The sequence below is a fragment of the Melozone crissalis genome, unplaced genomic scaffold (genome assembly GCF_028551555.1).
Source record: "Melozone crissalis strain CALT ecotype California unplaced genomic scaffold, PUWL_Pcris_2 ptg000004l_1, whole genome shotgun sequence".
In the NCBI taxonomy this organism is placed as follows: Eukaryota; Metazoa; Chordata; class Aves; order Passeriformes; family Passerellidae; genus Melozone; species Melozone crissalis.
Genome location: NW_026535782.1, coordinates 18523808 through 18542030, shown reverse-complemented (window position 1 = coordinate 18542030; position 18223 = coordinate 18523808). Strand labels below are relative to the sequence as shown.

Here is an 18223-nt window from a genome sequence, read left to right as displayed (position 1 = left end):
TAAAAATGCTGTTAAACTGGAATCTGCCACTGAAGTTTTGATACACAAGTCTTGAACTAATGTTTAAGTCCTCACAGGCACTAAGAGAACAGTTATCAGTGCATCTACTGACATTTAAGAACACAAACCTACTTATGTGGATAATTTGCACAGATATTTCACACAATATTCTGAGTTGGAAGGGATCCTCAAGTATCGATATATATTTTCTAATTTTTAACTCCAGTACCCTTCCACCTCTTTTTTACTTTTTTTTTTTTTTGGTCTCAGACTATATTTACTCCAAGACAGCATCTGCTGCACACCCCAGTCTCAGTTTCCATCCTCCTACCATCTAATAATGCACATTTCCCTCAGTGTACTTCACCAGAAAGTGAGCGCATGCTACTAAACTAAAGAAAATATTAATCTTTTCTTGGTAAGCATTTTCCCTCTCTCTCAAAACCCATCAATGGAAATACATTTCCATAGTCAACAGTTTGCATTCTCTGTATGTGAAACAGAGATTCTAAAAATTTTGAAGACATTTATCCTTTAGTTACATAACTAACATTTCAGTTCCTTTCCTTGTATTTCCACATGTCCTCCAAATTAATTGAAGTATTACTCAGCTACTTAGTCTATATCCAAAGCATTTCTATACGAAGGTGGATGATATTTTTTTATTAAGGAAAGAACTATTTAACCTTCTGATCAACATTATTTAAGAAACTGGCTTTGTAAGGAGCCTCTGTGCTTCAATTTGTTTTAAAAGTTACTTTAGGGTCTCACCTAAGAAATCTGCTAAATCAGAAAATTTTACCAGTTTATTTTCTTTTCAGCTTTTACCACAACTTCTCAAAATAATTTTTTCAAGTCAGGAGATGACTTAACTACCATAATTAACCTCTGGTTGTTATTCCAAAAACCTTAAATCAGCCCAGGCAACTTCTGGCCTTAAGAGATAAATTTATTCAGGTTATGGTGCTGATGCAGCTCAAAGAAGAGTCATCTTCAGTACATCAGGGCTCTTTATTTCTGTTTTGGAGGTAGGATGAAGCTTATTCTAGCAGATGCATTTGACTGCTCAAACTGTACTCCCTGTCCCTCCAAGAACACCTCCTAGCCAGGCTTTAAGGTGCCCTGAGCAAACCAAAGGATCCAAGATAATCAAAGATGTTGGTGAGCCTGAGACAGGCCCAGAGTAAGCACATGTGTCACCACTTGTACATTAGCACTCTGGGAGCTCCTACCATGAAGCTGTGGTACTAACCATGTCAGACAACCAGAAACCAATTATCTTACTGTTCCCTTCTGCTGGGAGAGAATCTAAAGAACTGGTTAGTACACAGAAATTGCCTATGTTCCTCCATTAAATCCACAGAAGTTACATTTTTGGGACTTTTCCCAATAAAGGTTTTGGTCACTGCACATTTAAATTGATTTTCATGAGAAGACATGTAGCTTTCTTAGGAAAGCAGAACAACAGACTAGTAGACAGAAAAATATTAACTAGGCATACTCAAAAAGTAATGTTTAGGTTCAACTCATATAATGCTAGGTACCTAGGCTGCCATTCCAGTCACTGGAGAATTAGTCAATACACAGTGACCCAATTCACCTCACCATCAAAGAACAGCAGATATTTAGGTTTGACTATTTCTAGTAGATCTTCACTGACTGTAATTAGAACTCAGAACCTGTGATGTAGACACTGAGGATCTATGTATCATAGCTAGAAATTCACTTGCCATGTATTCCCATTTTAAATGCCACAGGCTCCCATTTTAGTGGCATGTGTCTTTTTTACCTCCTGTGTCATGCCCAACAGCCCTACATAGTCCCACAGCCTCCAAAGTCCTGGAAAGTAATCATGATGCCTGTGTTTCAAATTAGGCAAGGCAAAATCTACTCAAAGTTTGTGTTTTAGACAGAATTAACATTGAATTGCTTTTGAAAGCAATTTATCAGGCTCAAATTTTTAAAGAATATCTTTCAGTATCTCTCAGCATATATGCAAAAATACAAATGAGGTGTTAATGGACTAAACATGGTAACAACAACAAACTACCAGGCATTTGGCATGTAAATCACACTGCAGCAAATAAGAGAACATTACTTTCCAGTTAACTGTATTTTTTCACCTGTACACTTCTTTTCACCTCTCCACTTCTAAAGAGGGTTACCTTAGGCCACGGATTTTAATAGAGCCTGATTTCTAACTGTAAGTAGTCAAGGTGTGTACAGTCAAATGCTTTTCTGTTTTTTCTCAGAAATGTATTTCTGTGTCTTTTTTAAACATATTTATTCCACTTTATCTTTTTGCATGGTTGATAAATGCAATTAGTGCTGACAGAAGTTGGGTCAAGAGCAAAAGACAGAAAGAAGATATGATTACAGCAGAATTCAGGCATTTGAGAACATTACTGCCTAGAGAAAATGAAGCAATTTACCCCAAATATGCTGATAAATTTGTCCTCTGGATTTTGGAAGCTCAAAAATATTTCTAGCAATAAACATAAATGCTCCCTTATAGTACACTTCTGAATATTAAATCTCCCCAGAAAAGCTCACCAAATACAGTCACTGATCATTTCCCTCTGTCAGTGAATGCAGCTTCTGAGAAGCTCTTGCCTAAGCACAAGCCTACTTAATTGTTATTTATACCTTTTAAGATCCAAGGATTCATCTGAAATACTGTTAAAAGATGGCTACTAAAATGTTCAAGATATAAAGATTAGCAATGCCATTATAAAGGCATGGCTCTGGGAAAAAATTGTATTTTTAAAAGAAAACACAACTAGGACTCTAGAGCCTGTTCATGGAAAAGGATGTAGTGTTTAGTTCCTGCTAAAGCAAATATTTAAAAGGCATGTAAGTATTAAACATACTCTTTTACAGTTATTTTGAGACATTCCACAAATTTGAGGATCAAGTTTATACTAAATACAGCAAACATTACATACCTCAACAGCTGGAACAATGTCTATGCCAACTGTCAGAAATTCTTCAAACTTCAGAAATGGATTAAAGCAGCTACCAACATCAAGTAATCTGATCTTCCCCAAGGAGTGAAGGAACCTAAGAAGCAGCAAGAATTAAGTTTTATCAAATGTAACTTTTAAAGCTGTATTCTGAGTTACAATTTCAGGTAATTAATACAAAACATTCTCAGAGAACACCACAGTAGTGACTGATAGAAGTGAATGCCTTACTTCAACTGCTGAGTTACCTAAAGAACCAAGATCCATCAATAAAAGCAGGCGGTCCTCAAGCAGAAGAGTTTTGTTCAGAGAAGGTGCAATAACTATGCACTCTGCACTTGTAGCAAGTAAATAAAATGGCAAACTGTGTGTCTACTAGACAGACTCTCATAATGTTTTGGATTTCTCACTTAACTTTTTGTAGTATTTACTGATTTTGAAGACACAGTAGACACCAGAATTAAAATTTCATGAGTTGAAAAGGGAAACAGAGAACAACTACATAAACAGCATCATTTACAGGGCTGCAATCTAAAAAAATTCCATGGTGATTTGTAACATCTTGGAATATCCAAAATCCATTAACAGAGGCAAAGTCACAGCTTTCACAGGGACTTCACAAAGATGAGAATGCTAATAACATTTCAAAAATAAAATGTTTTTTGCTTCAAGTTTCTGTAGCCAAAACCAACTGGCATCTCCAAAATGTAACTTGTCATGTTTCTGGGAAAGGCTAAGCTCTGGAGAGACAGATAACTGCAAAAAACATTCAGAAACAGAGGTGCAGGGCCAATGCAGTAAAACCAAGCCATGGCTACACTCATAGCAACAACAAAGCAGAAAGGAAAGAAAAGTCTCCAAGCAGCAGTAGGAGATCTGGGCTCTCTGGGCTCCTTCTAGACTCCCAGTAACCTACCAGAGAGAGGATGTTGGAAAAGCAAGATAAAACGTCTTGTTGCATTTGGCAAAATAATGGCAAATTTAAACATTTTGCTGTTACATAGAACAGAAGATATCCAGGGAACACTTCTCTCAAAATACCACCACGACCAAGGCAAAGAGTGCAACAATTACCTTTAAGTTAAAGCTGCAAACATTACCAAGCTGCCTCCTAAGTCAATCAGTACTGAGTGAGTTTTCAGAATGAAGATGAAAGCAGTAATTTTTCCAGACTTGGAACAGGAATTTGGATACTGTGTAGGCAGATCCTAGCAGCCATAAATCACAAACATGGTTGGAAGTCAAATCAGAGATCTTTTCCCACATAAGGGTAGTTTGTGGTTTCTCAGACCAGTGTATCTCCTTGTCTAGCAAATGTAGACACTAATGGCAGATCCCTCCTCACTCAAACACAAAAATGTATGCCTGCATGAATGCTTACATTCTATATGAGAGTCTAATATGGTAACACCAAATCAATGGACACATGGGACCACAGGAAGCATAACAAGAGGAAACTGGATACTACGGTACAGAGAGGACTTCCCATGAAAAATAGAGAGCCTCTAGAGATCTAAACATGTTCCCTTTAAAGTGTTCAATGAAATACTTGTACAGATTAAGCAGGAAATCCCAGAAGCCTCTAATTTCCAGGACAGTCACTTCACCTATGGCACAGAGAAAAGATCACTATGATGTATTCTGTCTTGCTATTTACAAAAACTACCTTATTTATATATATTTATAAATTACTTGAGAGAGGATTATATGTGGGATGAACAGAATTATTGTCTTCACACCTACCAGAGCAAAACAAAGAGTCACAGGCTTAGTCATACCGATAGACAACCCCACACTCTTGTAGTGCTGCATGACCAGAATGGAGTGACAGTGTTTAAACACTGCGTGGGTTCCCCGTATGCCCTGTACCAACTTTCAGACTTCACTACAGAGCAGTGAAGCTCCATGCTAAAGCATTTCAGGAGAGATCTCTGTTTTATGTAATACACAATCCATTTTCTTTCTGATAAACTCTGTAATTTCTTCTGTAAGGCATCAAGCAAAAAAAGGATTTTTGATTTCTCTGGGCAGTAACTTAAGACCAGTTATGCCTTGTTGTTCAAGGTCTATGTGGCTACTAAGAACTTACTACCATTTGTAGCTTACTCAGGTAGATATTATAAAACTTGCCTGTGCCAGGTATGTCTTACGAGGTGTGTATATTTTTAAACTTCTGAGAATGAAAATAAAAATCATCAACACTCTCTATACTAACAAATACTTTAAAATAATTTATAAAACTTCTCTATTAACTCCATTCGGTACAGATTAGAACAAAAGGGAAGGCTACAGTAGCAAGAAAGAGGGTGAAGTTAGCTCTGCAACAGCCACTATTAACTGCAGAAAGTACGGAGACAGATCAAAGAGAGACCAAAGAGATGCAAGGAGAGAACCAATGCTTTATCCTGACAATGCCTCCCACTGCTAGAAAGCTTTAAAGTAAATATGATCATCAAACCTACTGATTTAAACAAACATGAGAGACACAGAAGACACCAGGTCCTAAGGACAGACAAAGGTACTAAAAACATTAGTAACACATCATTCTTTCCCTAACTTATCCTACACTTTCAAGTCAGTGCTGATCACAGCAGACATGCTACAGTAAAGGAAAAAAAACCCTCTTTACACAATAGAAAAAACACTACTGCAGGAAGTTCTAAGAACTAAACTATAAAGAATATGAAACAATTCATAAGTATAACTTTTATAGATTCTATGCTTATGCATTCATTATTTCACTGTACTTGCAAAATATGAATTTTTTTCCATCACACATGAATAGTCACAAACATGACACATTATTTAGGAAAAAAAATGGAGGGTGGGACTTCAGAAATAATAAAATTAGTCTTGGATACCAAAAATAAAATTCTTGCTTGAGTGAAGGTCACAAACAAAATTAAAACTGTTGTTTGGAAAATACCTCAAGGATACTACAAGTTCTGCAGAGCCAGTCATCAGAAAGCTAGTACATTAAAAGTTAAGGGTTGTAATTCCAAATTGCTTTTGAAGTGTGTAATTGGAATTAAGAGTTTCTCTGCAATTATTTATGAAGAGAAAGTTTTAAGTACTCTGATATTTACATTTGGCACTTAGTACTTACATAAGCAATTGACTTTTCAACAGTGCTGAACAGCCATTAGATTCTAACTTAATTAACATCTCCCTTATTTCACCTCAAGGTTTAATATAAATTGCATTGCACACCAATGACATACTAAAGTGAAATTGCTTTCGCACTGAAATGAAGATGACTAAGTTGTCACTCTCAAGCAATTTTTTATGGCATTCACCAAAATACACTACAACATAAACAGCTCTTGAAATGTATATATTCACATGAAAATTGCCTTTCTTAGCTATTAAAAATACATCAGACTGATCGAACATGTTCGGGGGAAAAAAAACATCAGGGTAAGTTTTAACACTCAAAAAGGGGAAAAAAAGTCAAAACAAGTAAAACTTACTCTTCTGTCACAGCTTCATGATTTGTCAAGCCAAAGTTTGGCACAGTATCTTCAATCTTGGGAGTCTGAGGAACATTTAAAGCTGGAGTGGTTTTAGAAGCAAGAAGTGCTCTTTTTTCATCTTTCTCAAGTGCTTTTCTTTTTCCACCATTCTGAAAATATTCTCGGCATACACTGAAAAGACAAAAAGAAAAATTCCCCAGGAAAACTGAATGCTCTTGTAAGTCACTATTACAACTAAGATACATACCAGAGGGTTAAGAGATCAAGTGCTGTCAGCTTTTAAACAAATCTGAGTTTTATTTCAAATTTGGTAAATCAACTTTAAAAAAAGATGTGATACATCCAACAGTATGAGTGGTGGGTTGGTGGGGTTTTTCTTCCCCCCAAATTATGTCATAAATCACAGCTGAGTATACATTTAAGTTTTTTTTTATCTGGATAGACATTTAGAGTAAGACAGCAGAATTCTTGTCAGAACATCCCCAGAAGGTAAACTTCAGCTCAGTTCTCCACTATAGTGCAAAGAGTTATGAACTAGCTCCCTGTCAACACAAGGTTTTGAAATGTGTTTCTTGCTGGCACATAAACTACGGGAAAAGAAACCTAATCCAGATTTATGCACAAACTTACATTTTCATTTTAATTGAGTTTGACTGGACATTTTTTGTTTTAAGTAACAGACAGCAGCTTATTCCTGTCAAAGATTTATTTTAGCTTTCAGCTTTACCCCATATTTACTTACTTTTCTTATAGGAACTAGAACAAAATAATTAATCATACTTGAACAGAAATATTAGCCAGTTTAAAGAAATTGATGTTACAAAAGAAGTTAAACAACACTTGTGTTCTTCAATCAGTAGTCAGCATTAGTGTATGAGAAGCAAGCACTGAGTTTGAGAAAAACTGAATTTCATCCACAAAATATAACTGGAAAAAATTGTTGCTGTGAAATTAAAAAGCTGGATTCACCCTGCACAATTCAGATAAATTAAATCTGCCATCCAAGTATTTGCAAGAAAATTTCAACAGAAATAATCCTTGTTTGAATAATCTTTTCTGAACAACTCATTTTTTTGATGCTTTCTTGAAATTCACTCCATTTTCCTCTAACAAAACTGCAGAGGTTTGAAGGAACATTCCACAAAAAATAAATTCAAGTGTAGTTTAATAATATCTTATACAAAGTAGGAACAAGATAATGACACTTCACATCACAGATTTAAGGATGGACACATTGGTAAAATGGTGCATTTAAATCACAAATAGTGACAAAGACTTGGAATACACAGGGCTAATCTAAGGTTTGGTGCTATTTTAGGCATCAAATATACCCAGTCTCTTCATCACATAAGATGTGAAGGACAAAAAAAAAAAAAAGTCATTGGAGTGGCACTGAGTTTCTTAGATGGAAACATACACAAACAGGCACAGTTAGAAATAACTTTACCCCAAGATAGGTAGGAAAGAAGTGCCTTGGGTCAGAAATTCTGTGTAATCACAGAGTGGGTCAGGTTAGAAGGGACCCCAGAAGGTCATCTGATCCAAGCTTCCTGCTCAAGTAGTGTCATCCCAGAGCACATGGCAGAGGATTGCATCCAGAGGGTTCTGGAATATTTTCAGTGAGGAATATTCTACCTTTCTGTGCAGTTTGTTCCAGTGCTCAGTCACCTGCAGAGTAAAGAACTTCTTCTTCTGTTTCAGGTAGAACTTCTGTGTATCAGTTTCTACCTGTTGCCTTTTGTCCCACTGGCTGGCATGACCAAGCAGAGCCTGGATCCACCCTCCCTTCAGATACTGATTGACATTGATGAGGTCTCCTCTCGGTTGTCTCTTCTTGAGACTGAACTGGCCCAAATCCCTCAGCCTTTCCTCATAAAACAGATGCTCCAGTCTAGGTTGCAATACTACCAGACATACAGACTGCAAAATTATAGTAACTGCACCCATTAGAGACTGCACAAATGGAAAGACAACAATTCTAAAACTAAGTATAACAAGCCAGACACTTAGCAGGAAAAAGATTTTAAGGAGATCAATAAACAAATGAGAACCCCAGAAAAAACCACTTGCATTACTGTTGGTATACTAATTAAAGTGTATTTTACACATTGTATTATTTATTTATAAGCATATGATCAATTTAGAACTATTTAGTTCTGTGTATCAATTGGTAAAAGAAATGAAACTTGAAAAGAAAAATTTATTGTCCATTTATCAGCTACTGCACCACTTTGTTAGCACCCTGTAGTCTCTATTTTTATTCTTTTTTTCTCATTATGAATCTTAAAACATCCAGAATCAACAGCAGTTTAAGTAGTGTTGCATTGACATGTAAGATATAAGAGAATTCTCAAGCTTGGAAGAATGTTTTCTTTTTCTTCTCAACTAGTCATGTTATCAACCTTTTAATTCCTGAGAAGCTGGTATGCTACCCAGCTCAACACTTAATGAGCACGGGAGAGCCACCTACTTGTAAAGTGCCAATTCATCTTGTCACTGAGAAGCCATTTCTTCCTCATTCTTGGTACTGATGCAAATGAGTGTTTCTTCCATCTTTCTACCTCTAACCATGTCAACTGAGTTCTCATAATTCTGTATTTTTCATAACAGACCTTCCTCATTTGCACATAAGACACTACCAAGTTCACAACAAAGAGAAGCATCTCCTACTTTTTCATTTTCCCTGGTGGACAACTGGCCAATGCCACAGGAAGGCCCAAGGATGGATACAATTCTTCACATTCAGATCCCAGGCTCTACATACTGGTGCAGTACCACAGGGTACCAAGGAACCCCAGCCAAATCCACCCAATCCCAACAAAAAAGACCTCAGATCACACTGCACTTCATAGCCACCGAGGGTTATCTTCCCTTTACACTTTTCTGCTGTCACAGTCATTCTGGCATGATTACTACATGTTGTTGCCCTTTTGGCTCCTGAGCTCTCAGAGGAGTTGCCTATGTACTCCTCCTGTAGAAGTGACCTTCACACTTCCTGTGGGGTAGCAGCAAGCACATGGGCACTCACTGCACTGGCAGCTAGCAGAAATAATGCACTCTGTAGTTTACCCCAAGGTAACGTGCTGATGCAGCCAGATGTTGAACTTCACAGCCATTAAAGCCATCACTGATCACCCTGGCTTTGAGTCTGCAGTTATAAAAGACTCCACATTAAACAACTGTCTCAAGTAAGAAACAGAGCATCTCAATTATCTACAAAGCAAAAATGAAGGAATCTATTTTATAATTCTAAAATCTGACACAGCTCCATTTTAACTGACAAACATTCAGTCTGTGATGACACAATATTAGCTCTACAATTAACCCACCTGCTTGTGAAGAATTGTGTAATGTAAATGCTATCTGAGCTGACACTTGCTACAGTTCACACAAACTGCAAAATAAATATTTCAGGTCTAAACTGTTTCAGTTTCCTAGATGAGTGACACATTAGGTTTCTGGATGAAGTGTGAAGTTAATGTCTTTGCTTTAAAAAAGAAATCAAAAAATCAAGTCTTTATATTTCCTCAGTGAAACTTATTTTCCATATTTCAAATATCAAATGATAAATAACCTGTTCCAGTTGACTCCCCTGCTCTGTCTGCCATTTGGGTTAGACACGTAAAGTGTCAGCAAAAGCCAATATGATACATATGATTTGTTAATTAAACATTCAACTGGCCATTGACCAGGAGCCCCAGATCCCTTTACGGTGCTGCTTTCCAGTATTTCATTCCCCAGTCCATCCTTACATCCAGGTGCAGAATCTGGCCCTTGTGTTTGTTAAAATTCATATAGTTTGTGATTGCCCAGCCCTCTAATTTGTTGAGGTTTCTCTGGAGGGCCTATCTGCCTTCAAGGGAGTTAACAGCTCCTCACAATTTACTATCATCAGCAAACAATGTGTTTAACAGCAAAAAGTTAAGACTGTCATATAAATGTGAACATTGAACATTGTCCTTTAAAATGGTTCCCCTCCTGCTGTTTCTTCCACCTTCCTCAGTTCCATTCTCCTTGCAGTGAATTGCCCAATTGCAATCATCAAAAAAACCTGCAAAACAGTGTGGAAGGGACTTGCAAACACTCCTTCATTTAATCTTCCTATTAAACAGGATCAGCTTTCCAGTTCTAGCAGAGATCTGTTATTCTCAAAGATCCTCTAACAGATTACTTAGCCTTCTCTTCTTTTGACTAGACAGCTCCAGTTTCTAGAAAAGAACACCAAGGCTTTTGTGGAAAAAATAGAAGGCTTTTGATAATTTCTTTATCTTTCTTGGAGTTGAGCTGCTGTTTGTTATTTTTTAAATGCAGTGGCCAAGGTGATATTTTGGCTAAGAGCAATGCTAAATTAAGTCAGAGTAGTACTTTACATATCTTGTGGACAATCTCATTAACACACTTAAGTATGATATTTGCCTCTACTGCAAAAGCATCCCATGACCACTTCATATTCAGTTTATGGCCTGCTTCAGAATCCAAATAGTTTTTTGAAAGACTGACACAATCAATTATTCCCTGGCCTTTATTTGTAGAGCTGATATTTAATATAGTAGATAATGTCTAGTATAGTTTATAACTGCAATAATTTTAATTCTGCTCTCAGAGTGACAGTTCCTCTCTCTTCGGTCTCATTTCCAAATTTAATAAATACACTTTACTCTAGCAGACTGCTAATGAAAGTATTAATTAGTTATGGATACAGAGACACACTCTGACAGAATCCTTCTCAGTAAATCACATTTTTAAGATAAGCTTCTCACATCTATTCTCGGCAAATGTTTCCAAACAGTTCTGTACTCACCTGTCATTAATTTAATCAGAACTGTATTTCTTTACTCATTAAGCAGTCAAAAGACTTTTTTAAAAAGTGCAGGTCTAGATAGTGTTTTGTCATGATAATTAGAAGAGAAGATTTTATTTTTTGTTCTTTAAAAAAAACAGTCAAGTCAACACAAGTCTTAACACTGAGGCAAAGGCAACAGAAAGAAGAAAACCTGCTAGTCTGGCTTATTCTGTTCTAACTAGAACCAGAACAGGCTGGCATTCATTGTGTGTACAAAGGTTCACCAGCCTATCTATGCCAGCAAAAATCAAAGAGTTACAACAATTATTCAGGGAAACACTACCTTAATATGTTTTGTTTAAGTTTTGTGTTGTAGTATAAATGAAAGAGAAACAGAAGTGTTAATTTGCAAATATCACTTGCTACTCACTTTCAATTTTCTAAATGTATATAAAGGAAGGAAGGAAGAAACAGTTGAGTGTTGCCCAGGCTTTTTACACCACCACTCAGGGGATCACAAATGTGGATCTGAAAGCAGATAAAGTTTTAATCCCTCTTCTCCCATCCCTCTCCCCACTTAACAGTTCTGTATTGTGTTCCTGAAACAATAAACAAAATTGGCTCTATACAACTCAGCATATGGCCACCAGCACAGTCTATCAGGTACTGCTTTCCATTTTTTACAGTTTCTGGAGTCTGGATACATGTTCTTTAAATCAACACTAATGAAGAAGTAAAACAGTAAGTTTTATGTCATCTGGTTTAAGAGTTAATATCAGATTTTTTCCCAGTGTCTTTAACAAAAAGGCTTTTGAAAGAAAAACAAATTTGTTATTCTTGATCCTGAGAAGCATGCATACCTTCTCTAGTAGTTATTCTATGCTATCTGATTTATTTTATCAGTTCCTAGGAGAATACAAGGAAAATGAAGGAAGAACAAAAACTCAAAGTCTTTTGTACTTTTTTTTCCTTTTAACTAGTGGAAAAAACACTTCTCAGTTTCAGATCACTGAAAAGATCGTCCTTCAAGTTAAAACAAAACGCAGTCTCTTCTTTCTTCAGGAGACATACACGGGTGCTTCCAATCTATTTTCAGCACTCCACTCACAAATTAAAATTCATCTAATATGAAACAGCTACCTTCCTGCTGTCATGGTAACATAGTAATAAGCACTGAGCAAAAGCTTTCACCTAAGTCTCAGGCCAAGTTCTCTTGCATGCAATTCTGCACCCGGGCACAGGGTGGAGTAACAGCAATGGGACCTGCCACCTGTGTGGCACATATCTTGGCCCCGTGAGAAGGAACAAAAATTGCAGAACACAAAGTCAATCTGATATGTTCTGGTATTTAGCAATCCAGGCCTCTGTATAATCTGAAAAATTAAAAGAACTCTCTCTTTTTCTACTAATGTAAAGACTCCCAATCCCTTGAGTTTGCAAACTGAAAAGCTATGTGCTTTATCTGAAGCTTTATACCAAGACAAAGCATTTTAGCATCTCTTAGTGGGTGGATTTTCTTCTTAATATGAGCTCAGGCTGCAAAGTCCAAACTGGACATTTACTTCAATGTTTACTTTGTAAGTGATCTATAACAGAAACCAAGTGGGAGCCCCAACACCTTCTATATATGTCATCACTGTCCACAAGAAACATTATCCTGTCCTACAGGATAATGGACAAACTTGCCACAAGCTATAGGCTTACTGCTTAGCTGAAATAAAAGTAACACACAGCTCTATTTAAAATGTTTCAAATATTAGCTGACAATCAAATTGTAAGAAAATACCAAGCAATGTTCCATGGAATATGCCCTGGGTCCAGTACAACTATTTTTTTCACAGATAACCTGAACTGTGGGTCAGTTTCAGTTCCTCATAAATGATCTGAGAGTGATGCCAAATCAGGGCAGGGTGGGAGGAAGATGCTGCAAGAAATTGCACTATTAGAATTCAATATGATTCAAGGGAGTGTAATGTAGTAAAGAGAAATGTAAGTACCAGCATTTCCACAGAAGTAAAGAATAGCACAAATACAAGTAAACAACTAGCAACTCAGGAAGCCTGGAACACAGAAATAGGCAGCAGGGGATCACAAAGGAGCAAAAGTCAGTGCCATGCCAATTACAAAAAAACCCTACAAGCACACAAACAAAAGAACAAAACAAAACAAGCCAAACAAGACCCAAAACCAACAAAATACCAACCCCCCACCAAACAAAGTCAATAGCATAAATGAGAGTCTACTACAATCTCAATAAAATCTGTTTGATTTATCCCTGACAAAGCCATTGAAATGCTCAGTCCATTTTTGGGCTTCGTTCTTTGTAACTGAGACACCTCTCATGTAATTGGGATACAGATCCACCAAGCATGTCCAGAAAGGCATCTAGAAAGAAACACTTAGCTATGACTTCTTTTTCTAAGCTAAAGAATAAAACATTGGTAAGTAAAGGAATGGTTTTCAAATATTTACCAGTCTATGCCAGGGAAAAAACCTCAGCTTATTATTACTTGCTCCATCTCCAGAAGCCACAGAAGAGCTCAAGCTGCCACCAAGATCAAGTGTTTCACAGTCAATTCCCTCTTCTCTTTTTTGTTTTATGGGCTCAAGAGAATTTAAATTTAGCAATACCACATCTACTGCTCTTTGCTCAGCACTTTGCAGCACTCACCTGCAGGACCTACAGACTGGCACACAAGATTGCTTTCTGGTTTTCTGAAGCCAATTCCCTTCCCAATGGCAAGACCATTGATACATTCTCTTCCCATTTAAATCTCAGCAGCATTTTGTTTTATTCTGCTGTACAGATACTGTGGTATGTCTTGGACGCCAACTGTATGCAGGAATTCTGAATGACCAACATCTCTCCTCTTTTTACTTTTTATTTTCCTCGAGGACTGAAACAGTTTAGTGCCTCATTTCATGACTTGACAATTCAGATAGCCCAACAAAAACTGGATGTTTATGACTAATAGGAATTTTAGAGTTTCAAATACATTTAAAACAAGTTTCACAGGGGTAAAATCTGTCACAGGAGATTAAGAACTGAAAATTAAGCACCAGAGATCTGCATGTAGAGATCAAACACTATTATATGTACAAAACAAACCAAACCCCTGAAAATTAAACTTCAGTTACACTCATTGCATTTATTCAGCTTAGGTTCAGAAGCATGGAAAATTACTTCATAGATTTATCTGCAAACAGCTTCAGTATTTGAGAAAAAATAGTTTGCTGAAAATACTTCAAAAAAGGATCACCTAATAACAAAACACTTAATAAGCTATTTCCTTAGTAAGCAGGAATACTAAGAAGGTATTTCTTTAAGAAAGCAATAAATTATTAATATGCTATAGGACAAATGTTAAATATTGGCAAAAAGTAAAAAACAATTCAGCTTTGCATTATAAATAATTGCAAGTAAAAGCGTGCAATTGCGTGTTTCAAATACATTATTTACCTGCAACACCATTCAATTCGGCCTTCCCCTTCACAAGTTTTTGCCCAGTGATTATCTGCAAGGTTTTTCATTGCCACAGCATATTCACACAGCGTTTCCTCATCCTCACAGTGCTCACGCCAGATCTTATCAAAGTCTCCCACTAAACAAAACAAAACAAAAAAATTGCATATCAGATACAAAGTCTCTCATTATCTCCCTGGCAAAATCCCTGTCCAGTTTAAATGTTACATAATGCACCAAGAGCTTACTTTACCTGCACATAACAAAAACAAATTCTCCTTTCTGTAGTCATAAACAGAAAATTCCAAGTTTTGGGGCAGGAAGGGGCTGTCAGGTACTTGAGAAACTAGAAATATCAGTACATGGATTTTGTTCCATTTGTTCTGTGACATTAAAGTCCCTGGGAAGTTTTGCTTTCAGGTTTCTGTGCATGAGCATTTAACACGAGAAACATTTTAGAAATGAAAGATTCAAAAGTTTCTGTTAGCATTCACATCCATGGCAAGTACTGTAGGTGACATTACACGAAAAAGCCATGAAAGTTAAACCCACAGTACAGATTTCTTTGGGTATACTGAAAAAGAAATTCAAACTCTCATTGATTGCTGTCTAATCCAGCCAGGCCCAGTGAATTAGCATCTAGTACTGAAGAATCAAATCAACTATGATCAGGAAATCTCAGACAAGCTCCTCTGCTGATCTCTAGGGACAGATTTATTTCCATGTTCCTCACCTCACTGAAAAGAAGTCTTGCAGGTTAAGTTCTGGCTCTTCAAAGTAATTAAACATTATGTTTTTCCTTCTTTGCTATTAAAGCATCCACTTCTCCTAGCCTACTTTACATAATGCACTGCTACAAAAACCAAGCTAAACGCTAGTCATGGCTAGCCCCATTTCCTATACAGCATGCAAACCCTTGGTGTACCTTACTGAAAGGATATTTCTGCCCAAAGAAAGATGCTTTCCTGGTATGATGTTCACTAATTTATTTTGTGTTTCTTAACCACAAACCTGGGTACATATCTAGAATATATGCCAATCTGCAGAATAAAAAATATGTACTGACTTTGAACTTACAAGCTAATACAGCTAAAAATAACTTTTCAAGAACACAGTTATATTTTAAGCTTTAACTTGGACAAACAACACACTTTTCACAACATGGTTCCATCTTGTAGCATCTTTATATGAGAAGGAAATACTTTGAAAGCATATCAGCCATAACCTAATAATAAATGTCTGTTAAAGCCTGAAAGTAGCTTACAGTATGACCTGTCCTCACACCAGTAAGAGATTGCTGTTTCTAACACACTTATGGCAATTCCTTTGATGTATTTTGTTTCAATTAGCAGTAAATCAAGGGTTTTTTCCAGTGACAACCTTTTTATTTTTTCCCTCTTGTGCAAAGCAGCGACAATCCTCACCTCATTTGTCCTCTGCTTACAGAAAGACTGGCCCTGACGGACAAGTATAGATGTATACTTAAAAGATTTAAATCAACCATCCAGGTTACTCCCTACTTAGGTTTGGTTTAGGGATGTCATAGCAATTTTCAGAAATAAGCATCTAGTACACTTGTACAATCATCAAAGTGAGTCATGTTTAAAATTAGGTGTTTATACTCCCTAGTCTGAGATGGCATTTGAGATGGAAGGGAGTGGCCGAAATTTAATGTTACCAAAATGGGGAAGCTGTGCAAGAAATTATTCATTCTACTTGCTATTCAACAAGCATAGATGAGAAAGTTATTACACTGGAAAAAAAAAAAAAAGGTATAATACTGAGTGACATCCCTCATTATTTTCCAAAGGATCCAAGTTCAGAGAGGTATGCATTATAAGAAATGGTACTAGCAAGGTCACCAGCTGACCCCCAGAGCAGAGCAAACACCCAAGTTGCAGGCAAATCCCCACAGGGGGTTCTGCTAAAACCCGAGGAGCACTTTTCCAGAGCTTTCAGGAGAGCCTTCTGTAGAAACAAACATGCACAACAGGACATACCCTACCAACAAAAGAGAGCAGAATATGGCAGCAGTGACCTACCAGCACAGGGGGCAAAACAAACACAAGTCCTAGCAATCGAAGCACTAGCAAAGATCACTAGCAAAGTGATTCTAAAAAGCAAATTAATTCTGGTGCAGCTTAGACAGAGTGTTGCAGTTTCTCCAACACAATACTCTGAGTCCTACTGCATGCTACAGCTGTGAAATGCTTCAGTGACTTGCAGTTGCTAGAGACTTGTTTGAGTACGTGGCCGATGGGAAAGGTAAAAAGTAATCAATGAACACGTACTGAAGGAAAATATCACAAATAAAAAAATCTGAAGTTTATTACTGTTCTTTTATTTCAATACTTCATCTGGTCTATCCTGAAGCAATTATTCTATTTTCAAATACCCCTTTTCCTTAAAGCTTAAGAAATAAGAGAGATGGGAAAGAAGGCATATGCAAAGACCAGATGTTCTTAACTAGCCTACCCTTAGCAACAGAAAATGCCTTCTAAGATCAAATCCTGCTCTCATAGCAGCTGCTCTGATTTCCTTCTGAACAAATCAGATTTGCACCAGTTCCTGGAAGTCAGGTGAGGGTTAAAAGCATCTACAGATAAGGGGTCTTAAACTGAGACACACAGCAACAGACCCAGAGCTGACTACCAGCACACTGGGACGGGAACTTTGGGTTACAACAGAGCTGCCTATAAGAGTAACAGCTTCTTGGCTCTGAGCTGACAAGAAAATAAAACTGAATTATACAGACCATGAGGAGAGAGATGGAGAACAAAAGTGAAAAATTCATCACAAAGTAATTCTGTCACACATCTTACATTAAGTCAATTCTATGAGCACTTCTGGTTTATTTTCATTTACTAATACAGAAATTGTCTACATGGGACAGATGCAGCCCTGCTTTTGTATGAGGAGCACTGAAATAGAAGAAGGCAGATAAAACAAGGAGAGGACTTCCACAAGATCAAAACTGACAGAGGAAAGGTAAATATGGAACAATATGGAACAACTTCTGGCTGTTCCAATAATATGAGACAGAAAGGGTTGCTTTAAAGAAAAAAAAAATGATTTCCTCATAAAATGTATAACTAAGCCTAAAGTTCATGAAGTTCATGCAGCTGGGCAAACTACAGGAAGAAAATCCATGACAAACTCCATATTCAAAGACAAGATTTCTAACTCAGGAGGTCCTAGACCACAAAATCACAAAAAGACAGAATGGTAAGCAAGCACAGCAATACTCCAGCAGCATTTTTCACTTTTTCTTGTCTAAGCATCTGCTGTTTACCACTGTCAATACCAATTTTGATATGATGCCCATTCCTCTGCTTCTTCATGGATACAAGCTACAAACAACTGCAAATAATGGGTCATCTTAAGGCACTGGCACTGTTGTGCAGGGCCTTTCAAAGAGTCTGGCATCTAATTTCATTTGAGCAAGTAGCATGGCAGTGCATTGTTTTGCTGTGGTGTTTCCTCCCCCGTACTTTAACACAGTGAGCTTTGAGAAGACACAAACAGGCACACCAGATATAGG

At 37.1% G+C, this 18223-nt stretch overlaps 1 protein-coding gene across 1 annotated transcript in view; it reads right to left on the bottom strand.

Annotated features, from left to right (window-relative positions):
• Positions 1-18223, bottom strand: part of BMT2 (base methyltransferase of 25S rRNA 2 homolog) — a 30324-nt gene that overhangs the window by 3276 nt on the left and 8825 nt on the right. Inside the window, exons 2-4 of the mRNA XM_054278556.1 lie at positions 14680-14821; positions 6434-6607; positions 2946-3060 (exon numbers count right to left, since the gene is read on the bottom strand). Coding sequence (XP_054134531.1) covers positions 2946-3060; positions 6434-6607; positions 14680-14821 — 431 coding nt within the window. The remainder of the gene's footprint in view (positions 1-2945; positions 3061-6433; positions 6608-14679; positions 14822-18223) is intronic.